The 13,693-nt window shown below is 36.4% G+C and overlaps 2 protein-coding genes across 3 annotated transcripts; both read right to left on the bottom strand.

Moving 5' to 3' along the window:
* Window positions 1-543: 543 nt before the first annotated feature.
* On the bottom strand, window positions 544-13,001 carry LOC140881439 (uncharacterized). Of its 2 annotated transcripts, none has more exons than XM_073286756.1 (4): window positions 12,804-13,001; window positions 9,761-11,446; window positions 3,171-3,363; window positions 544-1,088 (listed from the first exon to the last, which is right to left on the bottom strand). In XM_073286756.1, the coding sequence occupies exons 2-4, from the start codon at window positions 11,359-11,361 to the stop codon at window positions 876-878; spliced, it is 2,007 nt and encodes a 668-aa protein (XP_073142857.1). In that variant the 5' UTR covers window positions 11,362-11,446; window positions 12,804-13,001; the 3' UTR covers window positions 544-875. The 2 variants fall into 2 exon arrangements, with proteins under 2 accessions (XP_073142857.1, XP_073142858.1); XM_073286757.1 differs by lacking the exon at window positions 12,804-13,001 and adding an exon at window positions 12,579-12,712.
* On the bottom strand, window positions 6,656-8,427 carry LOC140885237 (uncharacterized). Its single transcript, XM_073292184.1, has 2 exons — window positions 7,099-8,427; window positions 6,656-6,768 (listed from the first exon to the last, which is right to left on the bottom strand). The coding sequence occupies exons 1-2, from the start codon at window positions 8,195-8,197 to the stop codon at window positions 6,734-6,736; spliced, it is 1,134 nt and encodes a 377-aa protein (XP_073148285.1). The 5' UTR covers window positions 8,198-8,427; the 3' UTR covers window positions 6,656-6,733.
* Window positions 13,002-13,693: the final 692 nt, after the last annotated feature.

Here is a 13,693-nt window from a genome sequence, read left to right as displayed (position 1 = left end):
GAACTTGAACACACAATAACAAACTTGGAATTTTGTTTTTTTTTTACCTAAATACAAAATACACAAACTGAACACGCATTAATATACACTAAATCATACACACAAACGCTAATAAACAGGTAAACTAGCACAAATTGAGGGTTTTAAAAACGAATTAGATTCGTAACGATTCAAGAGAGCATAAAATATTGAAAATCCTGCACGAGTTCCTATTATTAACGATAGATTCGAGGCCAATATTTCAAATCAACAGCGTGAAGTTTCCTTTGGCATTATAGAACTCCGATGAATAATTTAAAACTTTTTCCTTGTGTTTTTTCCATTTCATGTTAATTTCACACACACAACACGCACAATTATTGGTGGTTTGATAAGTTTAAGACTAAAATTTATACTTTCGATTTATTTTCTAAATTTTATTATTTTACGCATCTTACAAAGAACGTACTTACCAATCCCTTTGGTATTAAATAACTGCGATAATTAATTTCCTAAATCCCCACTAAATAAACATCCACCGCAAACAAGCATATGCCACTAGAATACAAAACAACAAATTACATTCTTGGGACTCAAAAGGTACAACAGAAACTGCTCTACACTGAATAAAAAACCTTCTTTCGACATCACCTCTGGAACTATATGAGATCCTAAATTCGTATAATCCATTCATTTCGTTCCTGACTGACTAAATTAAACATGATGCTCCCCGAAAATTGTCGGTAGCAGCTCGAGATAAAAACTGACCTAAAGGGGCCTCAAGAGTTCCAGCAATATCAACATTGTGAGATAGACTTACAACTTCTTCCACGTTCTGCTTAAAACGTGGCACATACATGAGCTGATACACGAGTATTTGCAAATATCTCTGTGTGTCATTGAGATTCAGCAGAAGATACATCACCTCCTGTTGGAACAGGATGCCAAGGAAGATCTGAGCAGTCGAGGCTTTCTTGTAAAAGAGACGCTCTGCTGGGGTTCATAAAAAGAAGTTGCTGCAAGTCCTTCGGAAGAACTTTAAATACAATTTGCAGATCTTTCTTCAGTTTTAAGCAGACATCTCCATTATCTTCATTTGCTTTTCCATACTACATTGGGAGATAATGAAATTAATTGGGAAATAAATGCACGGGAATATGACAAATATAATATGTATATGAATGATAACAGCCACTAGCAATGGTAATGTCAGAGAATAAGTACATTATGTCAAAAGAATAAATTCACTGTGGTGTTGGTTATGGGCAAAAACACCCCATTAATCCTCTCTCTCTCCCCACTTCAATAGGAGATAACCTTTAAGCTTCGACTATATCACTTAAGAACAATTATATGTTGGTTCACGTGAATAGCAAATCCATTGACTGTTCATATGAACTGTAAAATTGGAAGTGTTCATCCGCGAACATTAACAATCTTTTATTTTTCCCCCTCCTTTGTTTCTTTTTGGTTCTCCTTGATATTTGATTTTCACCAAATCCCTTACTGGAACAGCTGTAAAATTGCATAAACAACCCATCTCTTCATGGCATACTCCTTTTTCATGTTTGTATCCTTGCACTAAATTTTTCCTTGATTTCTAGAGTCTATGGATATGCATACTTTGTTCGAGATCTTCGACCCAGTTTTCATAAGTTATCCCCTCTATCTGTCAAGTGCATTTTATGGATATTCTCATACCCAAGAGGGATATATCCCAAGTCCTATCAATACTTTACAGTACTGGTCTTCGAATCTTCTCCATTTTTCATATTTTCAATTCCTTGAAAAGTGAAATGGCTGCTTCCAGTATCGCTGTTCCACTTCCTCAACCTATTGATCCTCTGACCGAGGATGTCTCTATCTTGGCCCACTAGCAAGTGTATCAAGGAGGGAATATATGTCATGTTCCTCCCGCAATACTGACCCATGTTGCGTCCTCAACCAGATATATCTTGACTATCAATCACATTCTTCTTATTTGGATATACCTAACATTACTCGCAAGGGCAAGCGCACCAACACTGCCCATCCTTTCTTAAATTTTGTTTCCGCCGATCAGTTTCTATGAGTTCGCTTTCTCCTGGTCTATTGTTTCTGTTTCCAACTCCTATAAAGAGAAAATGGCCCATTGATACTGGAAGGGCAATGGATGATTAAATGTATCTCAAGGGACATGGGGGCCGCCTTAGACCTATTTTCACAAATCCTACATCTAGGTCACAAGTTAGTGTTTACTGATAAAGACAAACCTAATGGTACAACTGATCGGTATAAATCAAGATAAGTTGCAAAAGAGTTCAGACAGACATGATATATAATTCTAACACCCGACCAAATGCAGCTGAGCCAAAAAGAAGAGGGGGCCGAGTAGATGGGTTGCATTAATGAGAAGATTAATAAACCTAAAGATTTTGCCCTATCTTAGAATTTCAGTTTCCATTTATTGAATAGTCAATCACTTGCATGTTATGTATTTATGTTTATATATATATATTTTTAGTTCCTGGTTTTATATCCTTTTTATTTGGTTTGAAAAAATTGTCTACGAATAAGGTCAATCAAATATCTCTAATATGTATTATATTAATAAACAAATATCTAATTCTAAATTTCTCATGTGCATCGCACATGTTCCTTCCTAGTATTTATATATAGCAGTAAAAGAGAACATGAGACTTTAGACCTTGATCTCTACAAATTGTGTCATCTATTTTTGGAGCTATTTTCTTTTTTTCTTTTTCTTTTTTTGTCTCTTTGTATGCATTTATTTACTCGTCTAGTAGGGCACTTTCCATTGCATTTCAAACATCTGAACCATTCAAATGATTAACCATTTAATCCCCTCTACCATTTCTCAACCAAGTGCCATTGCCATATCATTCCAGTTCAGATAATCATAAAGCGTGTCCCAGTTCCAGAGTACTAGCAAGTACATTCCACTGCATTGCATTATTTGTGAAAATCAAACAAGAGAAATTGGAGACAAGGAGAAAAAATGAAAAAAAGATAAAGATTTAGTTTGAATACATTCTTCTAATGGATAAATCATAGAAGGAAAAGCAGGAAACAAGGCAGCACAGTATTTGAGAAGGGATGGAGGAAAATATATGCACGAGATAAATCCCTGACAAATCACCACATTACCGAGTTAATATAATTTGTTTTTGAAATTATAGAAAGAAACATGCCTGCATTTCTCCTAGGAGGTTTCTCTCAATTGCATTGAAGGAATCAACAATTTCCAATTCTGACATCTGAGCTATCAACTGGTTTATGTTGCTCTTAATCCTAGCTTGTCTCCACATTTTATACTGTTCTTGCTCAGCAACAGCACGTTTTCTACGAAACCATGGCAGAAAGTTGTGTCCTTTCAAGAAACGCCTACATTAATGTAAAATAAATATCCATTTTAGAAAGTTATGAAAAATATCAACTGAATAAATAATCTATCTGAGTAAATACAAATTAAGGTTATCAGCAAAACTACAATTCAGGACTCAGCAGTTAAGGATGAGGATAAGGCATCACCAGAAACCATATGCATTTTGTAGCTGTAAGAAGAATTAAAGAGAAAAATATAACTCTTATATCTTAATAATGATGATTACAATGATTTATATACACAATAGTTAAGATCTAAATTAGGAATATTAAATCCTAGAGAATATTTACTCTAATCTAAATCCCACACAATCTGGGATATACATTGACTAAATAATTATAATTATGCACACAATCTTCCTTGATTAGGAGTAGATTTTCTGACACTTCCCCTCAAGCTGGGGAATGAATGTCGTTCATTCCAAGCTTGCTTACTAGTCTCTGGAAACCAGCCCCAACCAATCCTTTGGTAAATATGTCTGCAAGTTGCTCTTTCGTAGCTTTTCTTTTATAAAGTGTCTGTCCACTTCAACGTGCTTTGTACGGTCGTGTTGTACCGGATTATGAGCAATATTAATAGCTGATTTGTTGTCACAATAAAGCTTCATTGGATCTTTCCATTGAACCTTCAAGTCTTCTAAAACAAATTTGAGCCACAATAATTCACATATACCAAGAGTCATTGCTCTAAACTCGGCTTCTGCGCTGGATCTTGCCACAACGTTCTGTTTTTTACTTCTCCAAGTCACGAGATTGCCTCCTAGAAAAGTACAGTAACCTGAGGTAGATCTCCTATCGATTATAGAGCCTGCATAGTCTGCGTCTGTGTATGCTTCAAGAGTCAACTCACCTTTCTTGAATAAGATACCCTTTCCCGGTGTGCCCTTCAAGTATTGAAGGATCCGATGTACAGCTCTAAGATGTGATTCTTTGGGGTTGTGCATGAATTAACTAACCATACTAACCGCATAAGCGATATCAGGTCTTGTGTGAGATAGATATATGAGTCTTTCCACCAGTCTCTGATAAGATCTCTTGTCCACGGTTGGGTCCTCCACACTATCACCAAGCTTGTGGTTGAACTCTATGGGTGTCTCTGCTGGTTTGGCACCCAACTTACCAGTTTCCACCAACAAATCAGTGGTGTATTTCTGTTGAGATATGAAGATTCCTTCTTGAGAATACGCTAACTCAATTCCCAGAAAATACTTCAGCCTTCCAAGCTCTTTTATTTCAAATTCTTTCATCAAACAGTTCTTCAAACTCTCCATTTCCTCCCAATCATCACATGTGACTATAATGTCATCAACATAGACTAATAATGCAGTCACTCCCCCTGAACTCGAGTGTTTAACAAATAGGGTATGATCACCATGACTCTGTTTGCACCCAACATTGAGCATTGCCTTGGTAAACCTCCCAAACCAAGCTCTTGGTGATTGTTTCAATCCATACAAAGACTTTCTTAATTTGCATACCTGTCCTGTATTTGATTCAAACCCCGGTGGAACGTCCATGTAAACTTCCTCCTCAAGTTCTCCATGTAAAAAAGCATTTTTGATATCAAATTGCTGTAATTTCCATCCCCGAATAACAGCCAAAGATAACAACACTCTCACAGTGTTCATCTTTGCAACAGGCGCAAATGTCTCAAGGTAATCGATGCCATATGTTTGAGTGTAACCTTTGGCGACAAGCCTTGCCTTGTATCTTTCCAATGAACCATCTGAATTATATTTGACTGTGAATATCCATCTACACCCCACTGTTTGCTTTCCCTTTGGCAGTTTCACCAAGTCCCAAGTCTTATTTTTTTCAAGTGCTTCCATTTCAGCCTTCATGGCATTCTTCCAATTCTGATCCTTCAATGCCTCGGATACTGTTTTGGGAATTTGGATTGAGTTTAGGCTGGTGAGAAAGGCTTTGTGATAGGGAGACAGATTCTTGTAAGACATGAATAGGTTTAAGGGGTGTTTAGTGCATGATCGGATTCCTTTTCTAATAGCAATTGGAACATCATCATTATTTTGATCATGGACATTCGAAGTATTATCAGTACAAGGTTCAGGGATTACCTCATTAGGGTCATGAACAGGGACTGATTTGGGTGATTGGACCTGCACCGGTTTGATAATTGGTCTCCGCCTTCTTGAATAAACCTGCAGTGGTTGAGTAGAGTCTTGAACTTTACCTGTAGGAGGTTTTGGATGAGTGCTGGGATCTGGAGGAGCAGTATAATGAGGTGATTTAGGCACTAAAGGTTCAGTGTGTAGCTGGGTAGGTGTGTGAGCTATAGGTGTGGCATGAGGATCATGATTGAGGGGGAAAAAGTCATTTTCCTTATCTTCTGTTAGTGAGATCTCCCCCTAAAGATAAGGACTACAAAAATAGGAATCGTCTTCGTTAAAAGTGACATCGGCAGAAACATAGACTTTCCTTGTGGGAGGGTGGTAACACTTGTACCCTTTTGAGTGGAGGAATAACCAAGAAACACACATTTAAGAGCCCGAGGATCAAGCTTTCCTCTGTTATGAGAGTGAATATGGACAAACACAACACAACCAAATATTTTTGGAGCAAGATTGCAAGAAGCATTAAAATCTGGAAAGAATTTCAGCAAGGTATGCATGGGACTTTGAAAATCAAGAACTTTAGTAGGTAATCTATTGATGATATGAGCTGATGTTAAGACTGCCTCCCCCCAAAATTGTTTAGGAACATTTTTTTGAAACAAGAAGGCTCGAGTGACCGCCAGAATGTGATCATTCTTGCGCTCAGCCACCCCATTTTGTTGGGGTGTATTAACACAAGAAGATTCATGTATTATGCCTTTTTCTTGGAAATATGGTGACAGAACTTGATTAAAATAGTCCCTAGCATTGTCAGATCGCAATCTTTTGATGTCCCTATCAAATTGTGTTTTAATCATGTTACAAAAGATGGGAAAAATGGTGCTGACCTCCGATTTGTGTTTCATAAGGAAAATCCAAGTGACACGGGTACAATCATCAATGAAAGAGATAAACCATCGAGCCCCGGATATGTTAGAAATAGTGGACGGCCCCCAAACGTCACTGTGAATGAGATTAAATGGAACAGTGGTTCTTTTATTGCTTACTGGGAATAAGACTCATTTGTGTTTTGCTAGTTCACAAACATCACACTTAAAATTATCAATATCCAAATCATTAAACAATAAAGGAAACATAATCTTAAGGACTCTAAACGATGGGTGACCAAGACGAAAATGTTGGAGCCAAATCTGGTTTTTATTTGATTTAGAAGACTCTGAAAGCAATGAGACTGGGAAGGGGTTCATAACTCTATCCCAACCACTCGATTCTTCAAGATAATAGAACCATTCTTTTCTCTAGCATGTCCAATCATCCTCCTCGTGCCCTGTTCCTGAAAAACACAATGAGAACCATCGAAAACAGCATTGCAATTAGAGTCTTTTGTGAGTTTTTGGATTGACAACAAGTTTGTAAATAGTTTAGGGACATGAAGGACATTTTTAAGAGTGAGAGTTTTGTTTATAACAATGTCTCCTTGTCCTGCTACTGTTGTTGCAGAACCATCAGCCATTGTTATCTTTTTTTTGGCTTGGGCAAGGCTTATATGTGACAAATTTTTGTGGACAGTGGGTCATATGATCTGTAGCTCCTGAATCAATAACCCAAGAGCTAGTGGTGATTGTATCCAAGACACTAAAGGCATGAGAAGAAGAAGATACACCTGAGAACGCCAAAGTGCAAGTACCTCTTGTGGTGGGTTTTTCCAATGATCCCAGGAAACTTTTTAGTTTCTCCATTTCTTCTCTATTGAATTCAATGGGTGATCCTTGAGAGTTATCTTCTCCAGCCTGTTGCTCACTAGCTGCTGCATATGCCTTTCCTTGTCTCTTTGGATATCCTGTTTTTGCTGTCCAATTTTTATTTGAACTTTGTGGCCTGCCATGAATTTTCCAGCATTTGTCCTCCGTGTGATTATCCTTCTGACAGTGAGAGCACCACATGGAATTTTTATTGCCTGATTTTGATGAAAAAGTAGGCTGTTTATTATCCTTCTCTGTCGGCTGCTCAGCCCTAAAGTTCCTGCCTTTTGTGGTTGCAAGGGCTGAACTATTATTCACTGAATTGTGTTCTATCATAACACATCTTCTTCCTTCTTCAGCTCGAACAATTGCAATTGTTTCGTTTAGTGTTGGCAGATCCTCTTTTCCAAGAATTTGTACTCTCACCGCATCAAATTCAATATTTAATCCAGCCAAGAAGTCATAAATTCGATCTTTTTCAACCAACCTTTTAAGAAGTGCTGCATCATCACTACATTTCATTTGTATGCATTGGTAATGATCCATCTCTTGCCACAAACTTTGTAGAAGATTGGAATATTCTGTGATTGACCAACTTCCTTGTTTGGTTGATGAAATCTTTGTCTTGATTTCATAGATTTGCGCAGCATCTCGAACTTTAGAGTATGTTTGCTTCACTGTCTCCCATATTTCTGCTGCAGTGGCGAGGAACATGCATGTGTCACTGATTTCAAGCAACATAGAATTCCATAACCAGGACATCACCATTGAGTCTTGTTCATCCCATGCTTGAAATCGAGGATCTTCCTCTTTTGGGCCCGTACCGAGTAGATGACTCAGTTTGCCTTTTCCCTTCAAGAATGTTCGAACCAGTTGAGACCACTTCAGGTAGTTCTTCCCATTCAGTCGATATGCTGAGTGAATGTTTTGCAGCTCCCCGGTTGGCGTCAAATTGCTGCCTTCATTCGATGGGATCTCTTTGGTGACCTTAGCGCTGTTATTATCAGACACTTCTGACATATTTGTGTGCCTACTGGTTACACCATTGAAGGGAATGGAGTGATCGACGATATAATGGTGACGATGTGAAGCTTTAATAAAAATTCTGGATTTTTTTTTAACCTAAAGCTTTGATACCATGTAAGAAGAATTAAAGAGAAAAATATAACTCTTATATCTTAATAATGATGATTACAATGATTTATATACACAATAGTTAAGATCTAAATTAGGAATATTAAATCCTAGAGAATATTTACTCTAATCTAAATCCCACACAATCTGGGATATACATTGACTAAATAATTATAATTATGCATACAATCTTCCTTGATTAGGAGTAGATTTTCTGACAGTAGCTCCTTCTGGTAGTGTTTATTTTGACATTTTAAAGATGTATGAAGAGGACACAAAGAAGTGGACTGAACAGGGAAACTATATAAACAAAGAGTGATTGCATGATTGCCAAACACGAAAAAAAAAATTCATTTCTGACAGATGTAACATGAGGAGAAACAATTCATGTGATAAACATTTATTTTCAATGTAACAATAATTTTGATGGAAAGAAGGCCGGAAAAATGATTCCAAAGCCATTAAACAATGTTTTAGGTCCAGTTGTAGGGGATGAGTCTCCGAATTATCAGAAACATAACAAAACATAAGTAAAGAGGCACATGAGCAAAATGAAAGTAATTTTTCCACAGGGTTCATATGAGTAGAATAAGAAATAGTGGATATCTGGGTTCCGTTTGGACTTGTACTCATAAAACGATTTTATAAAATTGTTTTTTAAAAACTTTTTATAAAATGTTGTAAAAGTTGTTTTAAGAATAAATATGTGTTTGGCCAACTATTCTATAAAAACATTTTAACTTTTCAAAAATAATGTTATTCCTTCCATAGTTTCATTCTAAAAACATCTAAAAACACCTCTCAAGTGTTCTTTAAAAATAATATTTAAAAATAATGTTATTCCTAAACCCTAAACACCTCTCAAGTGTTCTTTAAAAATAATGTTATTCCTTCCATAGTTTCATTCTAAAAACATCTAAAAACACTTTTTAAATAATATTTTTCAAAAACATTTTACAAAAATCTTATCCAAACACATACTTTAAGTGTTTTTCACTTATAAAACACTAAAAACGTTTTTAAAGTACATGTCCAAACGAAAGCCTAAATTTCTTGTGCGGAGAGCAACTACAGAAATATCCTTTGAGGCAATAATCTAAGAAGAAGGTGGTCAGTGTCAAATATCCATTTGCTTCAAATGAGTTGATGATAAATTGTCTTGGCCGCCGCAAGCATATTCAAAACTTAAAAAAGTGTAATAGAATAACTACTAGAGAGAGAAGCTACAAAGGAAACATGCTAATTTCGGACAATTTGGTAGCATAAAACAATTTTCTCAGAAGAACAAAAAAAAAGTGACAATTTGAAGAAATTTTAGTGAACTTCTTTGTCGATGAGTGACCAATGCCATGAGGCAGGTGTTCTCTTCACGGATATTTTAAACAAAAATATCTATCAAGGAAAACGCTTCTCATAGCAGGAGGTGTAAATCTATCCATTGTTCAGTACCTGTAGAGATCTAGCCAATTTGACCTCATTCTCTTCAGTAGAAACTTCCCAGGACCTCTTTCTGACAGAGTGGATAAGAATTCTTCAGTACTGAAAGACGGTAGAGAAGGTGGATCAGCATACGGAGATGAGCCATCAGAAGGTGTATTTGCTCTGAAATATGGTCCAAAAGGGGCCAAAAAGTTCGTGGTCAGCTCCAAAAAATGGCGGCGTAATATATCATTGTTAACAACTGACATCGACTCCTCAACCCTTGGAGATAATCCAGCATCAACAAGTCTATTCAAGATAGAGGTATCTGGCTTTGTCACTGAAGCATAATTCGACCATACAGCTTCTTTGTGTTCTGTCATCAGACACAAAGGACCATCTCTTTTCAACTTTACTGCATTCAAGAAGTTTGCAGCAGTAAACTTCCTTACCGAAAGTTGTCGGAAGTTCAATTGATTTTCTTGAGCAGAGATTCCCCCATTTGAAGCCCTTGAATCAATGTTAAGACGACTAGAATTTGAAACAGGAGTTCCAACTGAAACTATGTGAGGCATATTACGCAGTGCTTTTAAGAAAAAGAGGTTTGTGACACCTAAAACCATTGGAGGAAAAGCGGCCCCTTCTGGGAGAGAGTTCAAGATGGAAAATTCAGGGTCATGTATAGTAAAGTAAGGCCTGAAGTCAACACTGAAAAGTAATGGGGCAACCAAACTAACTAGACCAGCAACTGCTTCGCAGCACTGGGGAGGGGTCGGTGCTACAATTAAAATGGGTTCCCCAATGAGTAACACTTCCCAGAGCTTCCAAAGATGCATCAAGAGTCCCCGGAATGTTCCAAAAAGATCGGAGTCATGAAATAAACCCTGTGGTACTGATAGGTTTGAAGGGAGAAGGGGGGCCAGTGAGGACGCAGAGTCTTCAAAAATCCCACTATCTGATGACAAACTGTGAGAAGGAGGAAGGTGCACTTTCAGTAATGCACTCCCAATAGGAAGCACCATGAGAGTACCAGGTACAGGAGTAGGCCACATCGATACACAGTTAGCGATATGAGTCAGTGCTTTCTTTCCGATATCAAAGTACAAAGGGCCCATAATCTGTAGCAAAGGCCTAAATACACTAGAGTATGGACTGTGAGAAAGAATAACAACAGATTTTTGTTCACCTCCTCGCTTTAGCCTCTCGTCATGCCTCTGCCTATTAAACACAAAACCATACAGGTACCTTGAGTTATAGTGATTTTTACCCTTTTGCGAATCAGCATACAATGGCCCTTGCAATATTAAGTTATTATCTTCTTCATTAGTCTTTGATGGACCAATGTTTGGAGCTGGAGGTTTTTCATGCCTCCTTATGCGGAAGAAGAATATACAATCATGAATACTTGATCGGTTAAGGTTCTGTGAAACTGAATCTGGAAATGAACTAAAAGCAACTTGAAGCTCCTCGTTTTGGGTAAGACAGCCAGGTGGATAACACTCCTCAATGAGCTGCCCCTGCTCGAGATCAAACCTAATGATACAAAACGCAACCACCCATTGATGCAAAGCTTTTTCATCGACTTCTGATACAAATTCCGACTTCACAGAAAATGACGGCGACCGGCTCATTTCCAGATACTTGAGAATCACTCATCAATGAAATTGACTGAACATTGACCACCAGCACTGGGAAAAATTGAACGAAGTGGACTTCCTGAAAACATGCAGAAAGGTTGTCACATCAACGGATTAACCAATTAAACTACATTGTATTTACAAAAATGAAGTAGATATTCACAATGAAAAATAGATTAGCTTACTTCAAATAAGAATCAAGAGTATATTTTCCATTACAAATGTGAACCACACAAAAAAATAAATAAATAATAATGATAAATAAATAAATAAAAAAGCAGTAAATTAATACTCGTATCTTTTCAGAAGAAGGAAATATGCAAAACAGAAAACACTTCCTCATATAGTTAATTTGAATCCCAACAATGCAACCACATGTGTTGGAATGAACTCCGCGAGTACAGTGGAAAGATAAACTACGGTAGCTTCATGATTACTGGTACTCACCAACTCTGAACTTTCAACAGAACATATGGTCTACAGTTGGGAATCCTATGTCAATCAAATAGCAAAATGCATACTGTCATGGTCTCTTCAGCCCAGCGAATAAAGATTCCGACCCAGACCCAACCAATGAAATCGTGTATCAGAGGAACACCCAGGGCAAGGGCAAATTCCAGATTGCAGCAACCTAGTTTTTTGCTTCCATTGAACTCTTTGGTTTAGGATTTTGAGTGACAGTTTTGAATAAATGGTTACCATCTGAATGATAATCTCAATTAGGTGGTTATTCTTTTTGAACTTGGTACTATCATGATAAGGGCCTTGCATGTATTTGTAGGGATTGATTTCTTTGAATAAAGCATCTGAATTTTCATTCTCTAGTATACTGTATGCTTGATAAAAGGTCACAGGTTCCCTCAATCGAGCCTCTTGCATTATATAAAAAGTGGTGGAAGAAAAACTAAGAAACACAAAAACACAACAATTGAGGGTTTCAGCATACATCGTCTCATAACTAGATAATTTCCCGCACAAGTGTCAACTATCCCAGTAGTCTAAACAGTAAAACATAAACATTTTAAAGCTATTATGATCTTAGACTTAGAAATCACTATTTTCTCCAATCCTGTGTGGAGAACCATTGAATAAATAAAAGTGCAACTGATTATTATTTCTCAAAGCAATGGTGAAAGTAGATGTCTCCCCTAATTACTCTTAAACAGGAGAGGATTGATGAAGAATCAGGAAAATGAGAAGAGAAATATTACTATTTTATCCAATCCCAAGTGGAGAACCATTGGATTAACTGATTTATTAAACAAAAAAGATTCATGTCAAAATTTCTCAAAGCAATGGAGCAAGTAGATCTCTCCCATAAATTATTCTTAATAAACAGGAGAATATCGATGAAGAATGAGGCAAATGCGAAAGGGAAAAACTTCAAAACAAAATCAACAATCGACAAAATTTAAAAAAAAAAAAACTACATTTACCTGGACTCCGAGATCCAAAAACTAGAATTTCTAGAAGCAGCTTGGATCTGCAAAATTGGCAAACAATTGGCGGGCCATGAGAAGATAAGCATGTAGAATTATCTAGTTACAATTTTTGTTATCATGGTACACACATTAACATTGTTCCCAAGATTTATTATATAATTCAAAGTCATTTTCTTCGTGCTTTTTTTTTTTCTGCTCTTGTCCATTCTGATTTCTAATTAATAGTTTTCAATAGCTTACGAGATCACAAGAAGACATAAATTAACTTAGGTTAATTTTATCTCCAATATGAGAAAAAATTATATTATGTGAAAATAATATTTTCACATGTTTACCATTCGGTACAGTTTACATCAATGGTGAGTTGTTGGTGAAAAAATAAAAGGGTCGTGGGTTAAAAAGTAAGTGAGGTCAAAACAAAGGTTAAAAAATTTCTTTTTCATGATTGAAAATCAATTTCAAACTAGGATTCACATTTTACGATCTGATAATGAAAATGAATATTTTAATTAACATTTGGGAGCATTTTTTTTAGATAAAAAATATTAATTCACCAATCAACTTATTCTGATACATCACAACAAAATGATATTGCAGAACGAAAAAATGGACATTTACTTGAGGTTGCTAGAGCCATTATGTTTCCAATGAATGTTTCAAAATATCTTTGAGGGAATGTTCTTTTAACTACGTGTTACCTGATAAATAGAGATGGTGTATTCGTTGTAGAGATTTATTGACTTTTTTTAAACGACAAACTTTTGTGGAGTTTATAGATTTCTGCAAACTTTTATAAAATCTCACAGACTTTTAATAACTTTCACAGAATCTTGCACATTTGTTTTTCATAACTTTTATTGACATTTATAAACTTTTCTCATGAC

The sequence above is a fragment of the Henckelia pumila genome, chromosome 2, assembly GCF_033568475.1.
Source record: "Henckelia pumila isolate YLH828 chromosome 2, ASM3356847v2, whole genome shotgun sequence".
In the NCBI taxonomy this organism is placed as follows: Eukaryota; Viridiplantae; Streptophyta; class Magnoliopsida; order Lamiales; family Gesneriaceae; genus Henckelia; species Henckelia pumila.
Note: the sequence above shows the minus strand (reverse complement) of the source record. Positions and strands in the feature narration are given on the sequence as shown.